The sequence below is a fragment of the Protopterus annectens genome, chromosome 5.part0, assembly GCF_019279795.1.
Source record: "Protopterus annectens isolate FY-2018-M chromosome 5.part0, PAN1.0, whole genome shotgun sequence".
Taxonomy (NCBI): Eukaryota; Metazoa; Chordata; order Ceratodontiformes; family Protopteridae; genus Protopterus; species Protopterus annectens.
The window spans coordinates 751,145,951-751,164,080 of NC_056735.1; the positions used below are offsets into that span (position 1 = coordinate 751,145,951).

General features: G+C 44.0%; 1 protein-coding gene across 2 annotated transcripts in view; it reads left to right on the forward strand.

Annotated features, from left to right (window-relative positions):
• The window catches only part of MSANTD4 (Myb/SANT DNA binding domain containing 4 with coiled-coils), a 268,707-nt gene that overhangs the window by 102,290 nt on the left and 148,287 nt on the right, over positions 1-18,130 (forward strand). For both annotated transcript variants that reach the window (XM_044072599.1, XM_044072598.1), the window contains one exon: positions 14,780-15,345. In XM_044072599.1, the coding sequence (XP_043928534.1) occupies positions 14,881-15,345 (465 nt within the window). In that variant the 5' untranslated portion in view covers positions 14,780-14,880. Of the gene's footprint in view, positions 1-14,779; positions 15,346-18,130 lie in introns of those variants that run through there.

The following is an 18,130-nucleotide window of genomic DNA, read 5'->3' on the forward strand; positions in this document are numbered from 1 at the left end:
TGAGCCAAAATCTTTAATGCTAAAAGTTTAGTTAGCCCCATAATTCTGGACATTTCTTTAATACAATAGCTTCTTGAATTAACACAGCTGGGTTGACGTAAAACATAGAAAAGGCAAGGTAAAAGAAGTTGCTTAATAATCCAACGTGCAGGGAGCAAGCAGACTTAGTGACCCTGTAGTCCTGCTGAGTTCTGTTGGCATTTGTATTGGTGAGGTGCTGTTTTGTTCTTCCCAGATGTTCATTTCGTCCTGACTGCTGTCATTTGAAAAGCTCCAGAGGGTTAGGTCTTGGTGCCCATTTTAGGGCAGATGCATTTTCATTTAGAAGCACCTCCAGTCCCTGAGCCATAAGGATTGGATATCTGAGAAGATTCACCCACCTTACAGGATTCTGTCCCCTGCCTTTCACCCACCTTACAGGCTTCTGCCCCCTGCCTTTCACCCACCTTACAGGCTTCTGCCTCCTGCCTTTCACCCACCTTACAGGCTTCTGCTTCCTGCCTTTCACCCACCTTACAGGCTTCTGCCTCCTGCTTTTCACCCACATTACAGGCTTCTGCCTCCTGCCTATACTCCTTTTGACTATAAAAGGTTATGCAAGTAGTACTTGACTCTCTGAGTGGCCCCATGGTTCTTCCAGCCAAAAGCTTAAGGATTCATTCTTCTCCCCTTTTTTTTTTTTTTGAGGTCTTGAATGAAGAAGACCTGGCATATTCTTCACTGATCACCCTTAGGATGTGATATTGATGACAACAAAGCAATGTAATGAGGGCATCCTTTGAAAAAAAATCCTTAAATCTTGCGGGAGCATTTCATGTGCAGGTTTAAGAGGGTACAGTGATTGTGGAAATTTAGGTTGATGAAAAGGTGTTCAAGGATGTGGTTTCAAATGTATCACACTAATTGCTTTCCTTGCTTACTCACCCTTAAGAAACCAGATGGGGTTTACAAGCTGCTGGATCCTTGTAAGTATCTGTACAAAAAGCCAATTGGTGATATGGCAACAGTATCTCTTTTTACATTGCTGGGTGACTTTGGCTAAAAGATTCCGTACCTTACTTAATGACAATGAAAGAAGGGTGTTGAACCATTTTGGGGATAAAATGTATGCATCCTGTATTGCTGTTGTAGCCAGTGTAACTTGCTAATCACATAGGATCAACTTCCAAGGAAGTTATCCACAAGCAAGTGAAGTCCCTGATGAGGCATTTAAGGGATGTGATAATAGAGTCCCTGATGAGACATTTAAGGGATGTGATAATAGCTTTTAAAGCGGGTACATTCCATTAAGAATAGTTATTTTGCTGTAGCAGAGGGGTAGCTTCAGGATGGCCATTCATAGGCATACTTGGTGTGGAATTCAGACCCTTCTAGCGAGAGAATGTTAAGGGGCAGTTGTTAAATATTATTCTTGGTCAAATTTGTTGCCCCCTCAGGAAATTTAATAACTAGAGGATATGGGGGAAGCTGTGTTAGTCAAGCAATTTTTTCATCCCCCATCTTAAGTTACTGTAGATATTACCCCAAAAAGCACTGGTATCTCTCTAGGCAGTGGTCTGGAATGGATCAATTTAGACAGAAAAAGGTCTTTTGGGGGGAGCAAGTCCAGAGTGGCAGCAAAAGCTGGGAAAACCAGCAAGGTAGAAAAGAAGAAACCTATCTACTCCATGCAGAATGAGAATGGTCAGTATCCTTCTTTCCTGCATGTTCCACTGCCCATGTCATGGGAGGAGAGCTTTCCTGTGTCATAGTAAACCGATTCCAACTCTGGCTTCGGACAAATGCATAAGGAAGATTGTTGTTGCAAGCTCCAAACTAGAATTACAAACCTTGTTGTGAATGCCTCTCGTCACATCAGCTAGATTTAGCAGAACAAGTTTTGACTGAACTTGTACAAGTTTTGACTGAACTTGTACAGTGTAAATCCGTAGAGGTGGCATCCATAATGGAACAGGGAAGAATTTATTTCCTTTTCCAAAGAAAGATGGCCTACTAGAGTCCCATCCTAGACCTCTCTAGACTGAATAGATTTTTAGAGATCCCAAATTCAAAATGTTTCTTTTGCAAGTGCTGTTTGGCTTATGCAGTATGTATTTCTGACCACTAAATCTGAAGGATCCTTACCTGCATATTCTTTATGACAATTCCTAGACTTTGGAGGCAGGGCATGTGTAATTTCAGCTTACCTCTTTTATTCCATTTGGTCTTCCCACTGTGCCTAGAGTATTCAGATAAGCAAATTCTGGTGAAAAGAATTTGGTGAATCCTAGATGGATTTTCTTCTGCCCTTAACATCTGTTACTAACTAGTCTGGGCACCAGCCAGAAAGGGTATTCAAAGGGTCCTCCTGTACACTTCGGTGTTAGATGTAGCTTGGTGTCTCCTTATGGCTACTAAAGGTAGGCTGAATACCACTAACCTAAACAAAATAAAAATTCCTTTGAACATCCTGGCAAGACAAAATAAGCAGACTGTCCCTGCCCAGAGACGATGCCCTTTAAATGGAGGTGTTCCTTTCCACTGTAGTTTGGAGGGCATACATGTGACAGCCCAGTTATTCTGACTGTCAGGACTTTGTCTCATCCGGTGTCCTGATGATGGCTGCTGTGGCCAGATTAAATACAGCAGTAACCCAGAAATTTCTGTGAGCATCATCATCTTCTGGCCAGTCCATGGACATTCTTTGTGACATCTGAGAGCATTTAGAGTTTAACAAAGGATGCCCCAAACATGGCCTGCGTGAGAGACCTAATAATGCTCACATGAAGGTTCAAAGCATATGGAATAACTCCATAATGAGAAGACATATCAAGATAAGAGAGACTTGTCTTAATTGTCTTCCCAGAATCATTCAGAGGGATGTGGCATCCTGGCACAATGAAGGTGTAGTGACAGCAACAAAGTTTTCTGATGCACGAATGGGGGAATTATCTGTGGATAACCAATATGCAGAGTAGCTTTGATGGCCCACCATGTGACTTCTCAACAAGAGCTTCATCTCCTGGTTTCATATATCCCTTCAGACCAAACGTGCTGGTAAACTCTGAAAATCCTTTTCTGATCTTTACAGTTTATAAGGACAGACATGTCTTAAAGTCTACTGTGGGGAGCCCCAGAAATTGATGGGTCAATGGATGAAATCCTGTTTCAAGATACCAGTATGAAGGGGAGGGGTGTCTAACCAGTGGACACCACTGTCCAGATTCCTTAGTTCCTTCCTGATGTAATCTAGAGATAAGGATAATGAAAAGCATGCATCATTCTAATTGCCCCTTTATGGGAAAAGGTAGTCATGGTCCTTTCAGTTGATCTGCATGAGCAAAGAGGTACATCTAACTCCAAAGTTCTGCACTCCCCTTGTACAACAGCTGGTCACCAGTGCACTCTGTTCTAAAGATCTATTTCTTTATTTCTCTGTTTATCATTCTGTCTAGCTATCTATTGTATTTGTTTTCTGGGGTAGAGCACTGATCTCCATGGACCTTTTTCGTATTCAGCCCAAGGGCAGTGTCTGGTTAAGTGATTTGCTCAGAATCACACAGGCAGTACACCTGGACCACAGAAAACAGCTCCTTAAGATGCACAGTAGCAGCATAAACATTCTCAGCCTGCTGCATTTGAGAGATCAGTTTTCTAAGGAAGTGTTATTCATTATGCATTGGGAGCAAGGCATTCGTGTCCTTCTTGTCCATACAGAAAAGTTTCTTGGGTTTGTGTAGCTCTTGTGTCTGCTGTAGTACCATAGTGAATTATGCTATGCATCTCTTATAGTGGGTTTTTAAGTTTTTGCAGCCTGTCTTGATTAGGTTCCTTGTTTGTCCACCATTCCATTGTGTCCCTTCCCTTGAAAGGGATTCTACATCTCAGAACCCAACAGAAGCTTGCACTTTCTGTCTGGGACCTTGGCTTTATGGTGGAAAAGGTAAGACCATCTGTCTAAGAATTGTGTTCCTCAGTGGTCTGTAATTCCCTTTCATAGAAAACTTAGTGGTGGCTATTATGCTTGCCAGAAGGATCTCTGACTTACAAGACTTTGTGTGCAAAGAGCATTACCCAGTATTTTGTAAGGATAGGAGAACCTCTGGTGTCATTAAAAGATGATCCAGTGTCTGTCAGCCTGGGATGACATGCTCAACAAGCTACGCTGCTTCACTAGAGACGGCTTGCACCTGTCACCCCTAGGCTTTCGAATACTGGCCAAGGCTTTTGCCACCCCCATAGTGCCTTTTTTAGACAAGGCTCAAAAGACAAAACCACCACCATAAATAGCATAAGTAACAAAAAACTGAGGGTAATGCTTCTCAATACCAGAAATCTAAACCTCAAAATGCACTCACTCGAGGCACGCCTCAGTGTGGAGAAAATCGATATATGTGCAGTAACAGAAACTTGGTTTAAGGCTCCAGAGAGCACCCCAGCAGTACCTGGCTACAACTCCTACCATACATTTCGACACAAAACCTAGACCAAAATACAAAAAGCAGGGGTGTATCCATATTCATCAAGGATACCCACACCTCCAGGTTAGTGGCGCAGCACAATGCTTCAGAGGTCATCCACGTGCAACTAACAGGCAAAACTGCAATTCAAATTGTAGCTTGCTACAGATCACCCACCAGGTCCCAGGACCCCCATTCTGCATTTCTGGAAACACTGGGAAGCATAAAGGTCTTACCAAACACCCTGATATTGGGTGATTTTCAATTACCCAAAATTAACTGGGAGAACTACTCAAGTACAAACTCCGTTGCCCAACATTTCCTAGAATTTATAAACTCAAACGCCGTGGATCAACTAGTTAACACCCCCACCAGAGGTGACAATATATTGGACCTGGTCATCACCAACATGGGCGACCGGTGTTCCACACCAGAGGTTCAACCCCTTTCTGGTTAGATCTGACCATAAACTAATCACCCTGGATATTCACATTCTGCTCCCACTCCCGGTCAAAGAAACCACCGTGAAAAACTTTTCAAAAGCAAACTTCACGTTAGTTAAGACCAAGGTGGAAAGTTTCAAAACCCCCATGCTAAAGGGTAACGCTGTCCAAGCTGCAAAATCTTTTACTAATGCATTCTACGGGCACCTACAAGAATGCATGGATCATGTTATCCCGAGTAAAGCCAAGACTCACTCCAAGAAAAGGAAAACAGTGTGGTGGACCCCTGCCATTAACAAGCTATACAACAGAAGGAGGAGACTAGTACAGAAAAGAGTAAAATTCCAAGAAGGGAAGACATCCCTGATCAGTATCGGCAAGAAACTACAATCCCTCATAAAATCATCCAAGGCTAACTTCAAAAGAAAAATTGCCAAGGACTCCAAAGATAACCTCAAGGCATTCTTTAGCTATGTCAGGAATTGTAAGTGGCAATTCTCAGATCTGCTCAGAGTTGGTGCAGAATGGCATAAAATACACTGAACCGACCGACATCGGCAGCATCCTGATGGACAGGTTCAGTGCAAACTTCACCCCCCACTCACCCCCAAAAGGGCCCATAAGGCCCATAACCATACCAGAAGAATGTAGTGCCCCTGAAATCACAGATACTCAGGTTAAAACAGCCCTCTCCAAAGCCAAAAACACAGCATTAATGGAACTGGACAGTGTCCCAGGCTGCGTCCTACACGAACTCCACGATGAACTAACCCCTCACCTAAACACGGTGTTCAAACTCGGCCTCTCCACAGGCTAAGTGCCATAGAGTGGCGCACAGCAATGGTTATTCCGCTTCACAAAGGTGGAGCCACAACAGACCCCAGGAATTATCGCCCTATAAGCCTGACTAGCTTGGTCTGCAAGGCTCTGGAGCGCATCATCATGGATCTCATTAACAGGGACATTGGAAACCTCCAAACACTGGACCCTACCCAGTTCGACTTTAAGGGCAGATCATGCCTCCTAAATCTGGTGGACTTGAGACCGCTACCAAGGCTATATACGAGGGAAAGGTGGTCCACACAGCCTACCTAGACCTCGCAAAGACCATTGACACCATTCCCCATTCAGGTATTGTAGACGAGCTCACCAGCCTGAACATATATCCCTATGTCACGAGATGGGTCGCCAACTGGCTCACGGACAGAACCCACATGGTAAGAGTTGTGGGAGCTGGGTCTGACTCTATAAACTGGTTACAAGTGGCATTCCCCAGGGCTCAGTCCTAGGACACCTCCTGTTCGGCATATACTTCTCAGAGGTACAGGCAAGCACAGGACTGTGGCTGACCAGGTTTGCTGACAACTGCAAACTAGGGGCTATAATTGACTCTCCGGCTGACACAGACATCCTCCAAAAGGATTTCACTGAGGCAGATACCTGGTGTCAAAACCATGGCCTCAAGCTAAATGCCAAAAATGCATAGTCCTCCCCTTTGGAAAAAACAAAAGTACCAACAAACTACCACATAGGTGGTAGCCTCCTAAAAATGGAAGACGTAATAAGGGATCTGGGGACCCAAATATATAGTAACCTTTCCTTTGATAATCACATTGCCAAAGTGGTTAGAAAATCCTTCTATGTGGCCCACCTAATCACAAAAGGGTTTGCATCCAGATCAAGAGGTCTTTGTGCCCCTCTATGCAGCACTCATCAGACCCATCATTGAGTACAATGCCCCTTTTGGGATGTACCCTACAAGACCGCTGCAACAGCTGGAAAGACCACAGAAGTACCTCACCAAGAGAATCACGGGCCTCAAACAGATGCCCTATGCAGCTCGACTGAGTACTCTGTTGCATACCGCCTACTCAGAGGTGATCTCTGCCTGACATAGAAGGCCATGTCCAACCCAGAATTGATGGACATGCTCCACCTAAAGAAAAGCATAGCCCCTCGAGCCACACGCTCTAGGGATCTAAACCTCACCACAACAATAAATAGGACGTGCTGGAGGGATAGATTCCTGTCCTAGAGACTTCCCATGCCTTGGAACAAGATTCCAATCTACATTAGGCAGAGCTCCTCGCTAACCCTCTTCAAGAGAAACCTTGACGAGTGGATGGGAAACAAAGTTTACCCTGGGGATCACTTCAATGGCTCTGCTGGACAGAGGCACAGGGAACTAATCTAAGGGGGTGGTGAAAGCCAACGCATTCCGGATAGGCTTATAAATGCCTTCGGGGGAGATAGCCTAGTACTTACCTATAAACCTATAAGAAGTAATCTTCCTAAAATGCTGTCAGAATTGTTACGGACTTAAGCCATACAATTAATGGTGTTCTAGTGCCTACAATTAATGGTGTTTCTAGTACCCTTATCCCCAGGAAAAGGGAGGGGAAGGAGGATATTGCACTTCATTGACGTACATAGTCCGTTGAGTTACTGCAGAGAAAGAACAAAGAATTTCAAGCAGTCTGACAAATTTTTCACAGCCTTTGTGCCAATCAAATAGGGTAGATCTGTATGCAAGCATATCCTGTCAAACTGGCTTGCTTGGTTACTCTGTGTTTTGTTGTGTCCTGAAAAGATGGTGAGGGGATAGGTAAGGATTCAACAGCAGCAGTATTCATTTTAGAATGTCTCCGACCAGAATGTTTGTGAGGCAGCACTGATACTTTTTCTAAGCAATGCAAGCTGAATGTTCAGTCTAGGAGTGGGCAGACTTCACCAGTACTGTTCTGCAGGGTATGTTGAAACCATTAATCCCTTTGGATAGCAAACAATTCTGGTACAGTTTCCTCAATATTGTACATTTCCTTCCAGGAGAGATACTTCTAGAATGTATTTCCTTCCAGCAGAGATGCTTCTGGAATGTTGGCTGTACTCTTAAAACTGTAGTATGTTTCATTGTAATGGTCACTGCTGGTGTATAAGCTTTGACCCACCTTCTCCCTCCTGGGAATAGCATTGCTTTTAGCCAAGATGTAGAAGATGGAAGGAGAACTAGAAATGTCTTATCCCTTTTCTGGAATGAAGTGTGCCTGGCTTATTTCTCTTCCTTTTCATTTATTATCCTTTTTTTGTCTCCTGCTTTAGTTCTTTAGCAAATGGAAGAAGTTTGTATTTAAACCTTAACCATTCAACCTTTTTTGGGTCATCAGGGTGTCTTCAAGTTTTTTTTTTTGCTTTTATTTAACCAAGTCAAGGAAATCAACTGTTTATGTAATCTCTTGTCTAGTCAAGCTGAGGACCATAGAAACTTTGCCTCCCTTAAGTGTAAGCATAGTTGTTAGTGGTCTTGCTTACAAAAGAAGCCAAGACAGTTCAAGAATCAGTATATCAGTTGCAATCCTTTCAGAAGTGGAAATTCTCAGATGTTCATTGTGTCAAACTTGAGTTATCCTGCCATCAGGCGGTCCCACAGTCGGCCAGAGTTCCAAAGTCTTGGTCCGGCGTCGGTTGCTGTCGCTTCTTCCCTGACGTCAGTGCACCAGGGGTTTATAATATGCATCCAACGCCATTTTCTTCAGACTTTCTTGCCGTGCGGTGCCCGAAGCAGAAGCAGTTCGCAAGTGCCGGTTGGCCGACTCCTAAGATTTCGAAGTCGAATTTCAGATCCGAAGTCTTCAATAAAGCTAAGTACCCCATTGGGGAAACCTTTTTTCTTGCCTCAGACTGATGTCAGAAAAAGTTAATAATTGTATTTCTTGTGGGAAGCATATACCTCATAAGGACTTCCACTCTTACTGTATTCCATGCCTAGGCCCTAATCACAACGTCACTAGTTGTCGGTTTTGTGCTAGATTCAACAAACGCACTATAAAGAGACGTTTTGATTTTGCTTTACACTACTTTAGTCGAAGGTTCAGTTATACCATGCTGTCGGATCAGCCGACGACCTCAATACGGAAAAATCGCAAAGACAAGGATAAAGACAGACATCCGAGGTCCAAAACAGACGACGAAACCTCTTCTAGGCCAGTCAACAGTTCGCTGGTTCTCAGTGAGGTGCTTTCGCAGCCCCTGACACCCGCTACCTCAGAGCCATAGGCCTCTTCCGACTCCCACGTGGAGGCATCTAGGCCTTTGGAAACTCAAGGTATTGGGCCTACGGAAACAAATCCCTCAGATGGGTCCAGAGCCGCTGAGCAGGCACCGGCTTCTGAGGGTGTTTTCAGACCTTCATAACTTACCATTAAAACAACAGCCAAGACAAAGGTACCATTAAAGACAAAGAAACAAGTACAGCATTCTCCTGGACAGTCCTCCATGCCTAAGAAACAGATGCTTAAAATGGCCGAAGACCTCATTACTCTAATCAGGGGTTCCCATCCCCCTCCTGAGAAAAGGCCTAGACAGGATACAGACTATGACTCCTCTGATCAGGTTTCTGATTCCTCTTCAAACCAGGGATACTCTTTACCCCCCTATGAGGACTCTGATGTTGAGGAATCTATCCCTTCAGCCTCTCCTCCTGAGGATTACACTTTTGGGGAAACTTTACATACCATGAGGGAACATTTCCATTGGGAAAGTCAGGAATACTCAAAATCCAAGAAAAGGCTCAGGGATTTCCTCTTATTGCCTCAGCACAGGCCCCTGGCTAATTCCGCCTGTGCTAGACATTGTGGATGATGTGTTCTCTGAATCCAGCTTATCTCCTGACTCTCTGCCCCCTGCTCCAGCCAAGCCAGATAGGTATTAGAGTCCCTGACTCTCACAAGTTTCTTTACAAAAACCCTTCTACTGATCCAGAAACTATTTCCCAGGGTCCAAAAGGGGTTAAGGCTTCCATTGCAAAAAATCCAGTACCCTCTGACAGAGATTCCAGAGCTTTGGAGAGATGGGGGGAAGAAAGTATACACGTCTGCAACTTTAGCAGTAAGAGCTTTAAATTGCCAGTTTCACATGCTTAAGTACCAACAATATTTAATGGCTGAGTTAAAACAGAAAATGCTTGCTAGCTCAGAAGCTCATGATTGTAAAGAAATGCAGGATTTATTGCATGCAGTTGAACAGGTGGGAAAACATACTCTGCAATGTGGTTTTGATTCTTTAGAGGCCTCTTGTAGAGCCGCAGTTAGAGGTTCTGTTATTCGAAGACATGCTTGGTTAAAAGAACAGAGTTTACCTGATCATGTTAAGGCAAAGTTATTGGATGCTCCTTTACAACATGATACCTGGTTTGGTGTTGAGGCAGAAGAGGTGTTAAAGAAAATGGAGGATAAAGCTAAATCTATGCAAACAGTCAAGGATTTCTTACAGGTACAGCCACCTCGGTTTAGCAGAAATTGGCCAACAAAAAAATTGGTCCTTTCCAGTGTCAGACAGGCCACAGAGAGGCAGATACAGACGCCCAAGAGGCAGATCTCAACCCCAAGGCTCAAACAGACAATGACAGTGGGGCACCTCAACCCCAAAAGGAGGTGAGAACAAGTCTCAACCTTACAGGAAACAGTCACAATGACTTTCCTTTGCGTACGCCAAGCACGTCACTTCTGGAAGCACCCTTAGGGGAAAAACTAGCACTTTTTTCTCAAAACTGGCAAACAATCACCCAAGACAAATGGGTCCTGAATATTGTGTCTCAAGGTTACAGATTCCACTTCCATACTTTACCAAAGCTAAAAGGAATGCCAGACCTGCCACAAAATCGATGGGCAGAGGCACAAAAACAAATTTCAGCCCTCATGGACATGAGAGCTATACAAAAAGTACCACAACAGGAACAAGGACAAGGATTTTACTCAAGACCCTTCCTGGTACCCAGAAAGAACAAAGCCTGGAGGCCTATACTGGACCTTTCAATTCTGAATACTTACCTGGATATTCCGAAATTCAGAATGTTGACATTACAGCAGCTTCTACCCATGCTGGGCAAGAAGGCTTGGCTTGTTACTCTGGATCTCAAAGAGGCATACTTGCATGTCCCTATCAGACAAAATTGCAGAAGATACCTCTGATTCAAAGCTGGTACAATGCACTACCATTTCTCTGCACTGCCCTTTGGCTTATCTACTGCGCCCAGGGTCTTCACAAAGTGCCTGGCACCAGTAATTGCATTTTGCAGACAAAAAGGAATCCAAATATATCCATACCTGGACGACTGCCTCATTCAAGCAGAGACAAAGGAAATTCTTCTACAGCATCTGTCGTTTGTGAAAAAGTTGCTAATTTCTCTAGGGTACACAGTAAATGAAAAGAAGTCAAAACTAGTGCCCTCACAACAGATTACATTCCTGGGTGCCAGCTTAAATACAACGGCCCAGATGGCTTACCTCACGCCAGACAAACAAGTGCAACTAACTCAATATTTTCAACTACTGGCAAAAACGTCCCATCTCCCTGCAAGAAAAATTCTGCAGGCCCTGGGATTCATGGCATCCTGCATACTACTGATACCATATGCCAGACTGCATATGAGGAGATTACAATGGTACCTAAAAAGTGTTTGGGCTCAACATTATCACAGTCTAGAAGCAGTAATTCCAATAATTCCCTGCCTACAACAGGAGTTTCGATGGTGAGCACAGGCATGTCACCTAAACAAGGGTCAGCCTTTTACCCAACCCACAGCCAGGCAAACTCTAACAACAGATGCTTCGGATTACGTCTGGGGAGCACACATGGCAGGAAAATGCATTCAGGGCAAGTGGACCACAGACCAGATGCATCTTCACATCAATCAAAAAGAGATGTTGGCTGGCCAACAACAGCTTTCAAGGACCTTCTACATCCAGGACAACTATTACTAAAGACAGAACACCACAGTAATGTGGTACATAAACAAGGGGGCACTCATCCTTATCCCCTATGCAGGCAAGCCATGACCTTGTGGAACACAGCTCTAACATACCAAGTTCACCTGCAAGCACAATTCCTGCCAGGAAAGAAAAATACTCTGGCAGATGACCTAAGCAGAAATATCATGGACCCTCATGAATGGAAATTGAATCCACAAATCTTCAGCATGATGACACAAAAATGAGGATGCCCAAACATAGATCTTTTTGCCTCCCCTCTGAATTGCCAACTACACAAATTCTGCACAAGGACTTATCACAAACCAGCATGGAAAGTGGATACTCTTCTGTTCAGCTGGAAAAACCTAAAAGTCTATGCCTTCCCACCACTGCCTTTTCTTTCAAAGGTACTCCTAAAAGCCAAACAAGAAAAAACACAGATGATCCTGATTGCTCCAGACTGGCCACGCCAGCACTGGTACCCTATCTTAAGAAACTTGGCTCGGGGCCCACCATGGATTTTGCCCCAAATTCCACACCTTCTGACTCAACAAAACAATCAGATCCTGCACAGTCAGCTCAAAACCCTAAACCTGACTGCATGGCAGATGCTTTAGTCAAACAGGCAACACCTCTCTGTAAAGCTGTTATGGATGTCATTTTGGAGGCCAGGAGGCCTAGCACCAGGAAAGCTTACTCAGAAAAATGGAAGAGATTCTGCACCTGGAACCAAGCTCACAGCCTTGACCCTCTTGTTCCAAACATTCCTCAGATTTTACAGTACTTAACTGAGATGCTGGGCAGAGGCCTAGCCTTTTCATCAATTAAGATTCACGTCTCTGCCATTTCTGCACATTACAACACGGATCCTCCTTTATTCTCTCATCCCTTGCTAAAGCAGTACCTCAGAGGGGCTAAAAACATAAGACCGCCCCGGAGAGCACCAACTTGGAACCTCAATTTTGTTTTGGAAAAACTGACCCTACCACCTTTTAAGCCAGCCAATACAGCCAATCTAAAATTTTTGTCATGGAAAACAGCTCTGCTCCTGGCAGTAACTTCAGCACGAAAAGTCTCAGAGCTACAGGCATTAATGGCAGTGGAAACTTTTATAATTTTTCATCAGGACAGGGTATCTTTAAGGACAAACCCTACCTTCATGCCAAAGGTGGTATCTAGTGTGGCTGTTAACCAAACCATCCATTTGCCTACTTTTTAATCCAAACCCCCCAAAGTAAAGGGGAGAAACTTCTGCATTCTTTGGACATACACAGGCAGCTACGCTTCTTCTTCTTCTTCTTCTTTCGGCTTTTTCCCGGTTAGGGGTCGCCACAGCGGATCACCTTGTCCGCACATTGAATGGCAGTGGAGTTTTACAGTGTCGAGTTGCCAGCCCGGCGCCCAACCTTCCACAGAAGGCACACTCACACGCACACCTAGGGCCAATTTAGAGTGTCCAATCCACCTGCAGCATGTCTTTGGGATGTGGGAGGAAACCGGAGCACCCGGAGGAAACCCATGCGACCACAGGGAGGACATGCAGACTCCGCACAGAAGGCACCCCAGCCGAGGATCGAACCGGAGAACCTCTTGCTGTGAGGCGGCAATGCTAACCACTGCACCACCGTGGCCGCCCATAAGGCAGCTACGCTTCTACTTGGACAAAACAAAAGCTTTCAGGAAAACCGATCAACTGTTTGTAGCATGTGCTGCAGGATCACAAGGCAAAGCTATCTCAAAGCAGACTATATCCAAATGGATAGGACACTGTGTTAGGTACTGCTACACACAGCATGGAAAATCAGTCCCTAATAACATTAGGCCTCATTCCACCAGGGCAACAGCCACTTCAACAGCCTTTCTCAGAGGAGTATCTACCAAGGAAATTTTGGAGGCTGCAACTTGGAGCTCAGCGCACACCTTCACCAATCATTACCACCTGCCTCTTTACTCTAAATCCAGAGCAGGTTTTGCCACTGCAGTTCTGCAGGGCCTCTTAGCCAATCCTAACTCTTTATAGACCAGTCATCCAAACTTAGCTTTGGGATTCAACCCAAGTGTGATGACTGCAGCAGTGTAACATGAACATAGTACAGTTTTGTACCTACCATAAATGTAGATGTTCGAGTGTTCACACTGCTGCAGTGCAGGTTACCCTCCCTCCATCCCCTCTGAACTAGCTGGACTTATCTATACCCTTCTATCCTATACAACCTTTGGGGTGTACTTGCTGGTAACTGAAGGTATTGTTTTTATTTTGTATATTTTTGATTAGTAACTGCGGTGGTGATGCTGCAGTAGCATTGTCGCCTCATAGCAAGACATTGTCCCGTTCGAATCTCAGCTAGTGCGTCTTCTGTGTGGAGGCATACATGAATGGGGCATGCCTTCGTTGATGGTTGTGCATCAGGGCTGGTAACCCGGTACGTAAAAATCCACTACCAATCATTAGCGGACCAGAGTTCCACTGTGGCGACCCCTAACTGGGAAAAGCCGAAAGAAACAAACAATGTATATTTTTGATTAGCAATGTGTATTGCCTACCCACTTGGGGGCACCTGACATCTGGGGCAAGAAAAACTGAAGAAAATGGCATCGGATGCATATTATATACCCCTGGTGCACTGATGTCAGGGAAGAAGCAACAAAAACCGACGCCGGACCAAGACTTTGGAACTCTGGCCGACTGCGGGACCGCCTGACGGCAGGATAACCCGAGTGTGATGACTGCAGCAGTGTGAACACTCAAACATCTACATTTATGGTAGGTACAAAACTGTACTTTATACCCCTCCCACCAGTAATATAAGCACCCTACAGGATTAGACATTTTGTAGGAAAGAGGGGACTGAATGAGGAAATGGCAGTTGAAGTGTCATCATTATATTTAGGATGACATAAACATAATGTGGATTGTGTGTGTAATGATTTAAGCACTATTCTAGGGACGTCTAAAATTTCTGGAAGTGTGGGTATAATATCTCCTACCTGTAGCTAGTTCTTATTGATAATAAGTACTACTTAAACACCTACTGTTATGATGAGCATTTTCACTCAACTTTACTTTTACTAGTAGTCCTGTTGTAGTGCAGTGATATTTTTACTGATTTAGTTCTGTATCCTTATGCTGACTGTTTTGTTTTTTGTTAAGGTCTGGACACCCTGCAAAACAGAAAGGTGGAAAAGAACAGAATTTCTTGCAAAAAGAAAGGCCCCCTTACAACCGCCAAAACGCCGTCCTTTAATATAAAAATGAAACAATTAAAACGAAAAAGAAAAAGTAATTTTAGTGTCAAAGAAACTCAGACTCTACTTAAAGAAATTCGCAAAAGAAGAGATCTGCTTTTTTCTAAGCAGCATAATACAGCTATTAATGAGATGAAGCGAAAAGCTTGGGATGAGATAGCAGAATGTGTTAATGCCCTTGGAGAAGGTGAACAACGCACAGGAACAGAAGTAAAACGGCGGTATCTTGATTGGAAGGTGCTTATGAAGAGGAAGCGATCTAATGTAAATGAAAGCTTAGCAGGCAAACGGTTCCCTATTTCTACCTCTGATGTGGAGGAGTCCATGAATGGAGACTTTGATGATGAAATAAATGGATTTTCAAATGGATCTGTCTCTGAGTGGCAGGATATGCATGAGTGTAAGGATACAGGTGGATCTTTAACAGAAATTAAGGTGGAAGAAGAGGATGAAGATGTCCATGGTGTAGAGGTAATGGGCCTTAACATAGCAAGTCTCTTTTTAACAGTGGTTATGGCTGACCAGCAGAATGCAGCCCGCTGTCCTGCATAACAAGGTAAACAAGTGGCAAAACTAGCTAATAGGCAGTGGAGAGACTGGGTCTTGCTTGAAAGTGCATTTCTTTGCATTGAAGCAGGTAGGTCCTAAAGTGTTTTTTAAGTTAGTATATTTTATAGAATGTCACTAGTATCATTGCAGTGCAGCATTGGAAACCAAGCAGTATGCCAGATTAGTCAAAAGTAACTGTGTCATACTTTTGTCTTTTTTGACTGCCCAAAAAACTACATCCTGCACTACAAAACTGTGGCTTTTTTGACGGATAATGCTGTCCTGGGAAGCTGTAAAGTTTCAGGGTGCCTTCTTACTGAGTAGAGAACTGTAATCAAACTGTAAAGCTGTCTCCTTTTTACGGTTGGATATTGAAACACCAACAGTCTATACTGGCAAATCTTATTTCATAGCCCTCACGCTACTTGATGTCCTTCCTTAGATCACTGTTGCCATCTTCTGATATGTTGTGTTATCTTGCCAGATAGCCTGGACAGCTGGAAAGGGTATCTAAACTAAAACATTCCATAGAGGCATACATCCATATGACCTAAGCCCACAGGTGTAAGGGTACCCAAGTGGACAAATGAGTATAAAAAATCCAGGCTGTTTTGCTGTCAGTCCAAACATGGGTATCCCACCCACCTTTCTGTTCTACTTATAAGTTCATAGCTGTTTACTAGGCTAACAACCACAAGGGCCTTTTTATGCCCAGCCATGCATCCCAAATCTTTGACAAGTTCTGGTATCCTTGGTAAGTGTAAGCAGGGGCTTAGGAGATTAACCTTTTACAAGCTGCCTTTGTTCATTAGAGACATGGGTGCCAAATAAGGGATGGATTTTCTGTTCCCAGTTCAACTGTCCAAGTTACATTTGAATTGGGTTAGGGAGGAACTCTGCTCCACATGGATGGGGAGCCTGTTCCAGAGAAGGGGGTAGTCTCTGGGACACAAACCTTGCCAGTGATATAAATAGGACCTACTGGAGAGACAGGTGCAAGTCTTTAAAACAGGTAATTCTGGTGCTGTTTATTTTGTACACATGCAAGAGGTCCATCAGGGTGGAGTCTGACAATGCCTTGCTAGATATAGATATCCCCTCAACAGCCTGTAGGAGACAGAGTACAGTGATAGTACCTTAGGTGGTCTGCATAGGATATTTTGCTTACACCCTGTATTCCTTTAGTGAGGAACCACTGTGGACATTCCACTTGTTGGGTATGCCTGATTAGTTGCATACAAAAGGGGGCATTCTACTCAATGATAGATCTGATGAATACTAAATACAGTGGAACAATGGCTTCCTAGGGTCTAGATGCCATACCTTTGTTTGTAAGTTGCACAATATAGAATGATTTCTTCTGCTATAGACACATGATAGGGACACACACGCAGACAGTAATCTAGCCTTTGACCGAGTCTCTGACTGCTGGGTCAACTCTTAGAGGTGTGTTGTCAATATGATAGTTTCCAGGGGTGGATGAATTCCCAAAGGATAGTGTTAAGCATATTTTGACATTTAGTTTTAGTCCATGGCTCTGAGACCAGTAATTTGTGTGTTTCGGCCCTTCCTGGAGAAGATTTGTGTTGGTAGAGGATTCTACGACTGATCTTAATTTGAAGTCATCTGCAAATTGCCAGAGGCCATTGACATTGGCTTTGACTTCAGAGAAGTAAATGCCAAAAGGTAGTGGCCCCAGGCCAGGGACTGTACTTATGACTGGCCTCTGTGTACAGGTGGCCTCCCCAATTCTAACTTTCTGGGTCCTGTCAGTGAGACGGCTAGGCTGACATAAGGGTTTATACCTAACCTCTTGATTTTGTTAGCAGTGCTGGAGTGGGGTATTGTGTCAAATACCTTGGCCAGGTCGAGATAGGCAGTATGCACCATTTTGTCCTTATCCATTGCTATGGTGACCTTCTCAAAGAAGTCCACTAGGTTCAGTAGTTATGACCTGCCTTTATTGAAATCAGATTGGGTCAGGTCCAGTATCTTGCCGTTTCCTATGTCATTATTGATAATTTCCATAATGATTCTTTCCATGGCTTTGCATGTAAGACTAGTGAGACTTTTGGGTTTGTAGTTGGCCACCTTTGTACAGAGGGATGACTATTGCTGCTCTATTCATGAGGCATAAAGCGTGTTTGGAGGCTACGTTAAATCGCAATTACAGTGGGCCTGATAGGTCGTTTTTCATAATATTTAGAAGGCATCCTGGGATATTTTCTGGGCCTATTGTTGCAGTGTTTTGGCCTTAGAGAGAGAGCAGTAAGGACAGGTTCCCTAGTAGTAGTAGGGGGGAGATATGTCTGGTGGTATTTCCTGAGGGAAGGTTGAGGGGGAGAAAGGGGTAAAGGTGGAACTGAATTTGTCGGCCAGTAGGTGTTATACCTTCTGGCTCCATATAGGTGGCTCCATTAGCAATGAGCTTTGCACACATTTGTGTACTGCCTTTGAGGTTGTGGATGTAGCTAAAGAATGCCTTGTAGTTGTCCCATGGCTTGGGTGGCCAAATTTACCTCAAATTTTGGCTTTGGTAGGCTTTATTTGTCCTCTAAGTTGTTTGTTTTGTTTGAGAGTGCTTTTATCCTTTTGGGTGCTGCACCTCCTAATTTCTGCCATGATTTTCTTCCTTTTGTTATACAGCCTATTCTTCTTTTGGCTGCTCCCGTTACTGGTTGCCACAGCAGATCAACTGTTTCCATTT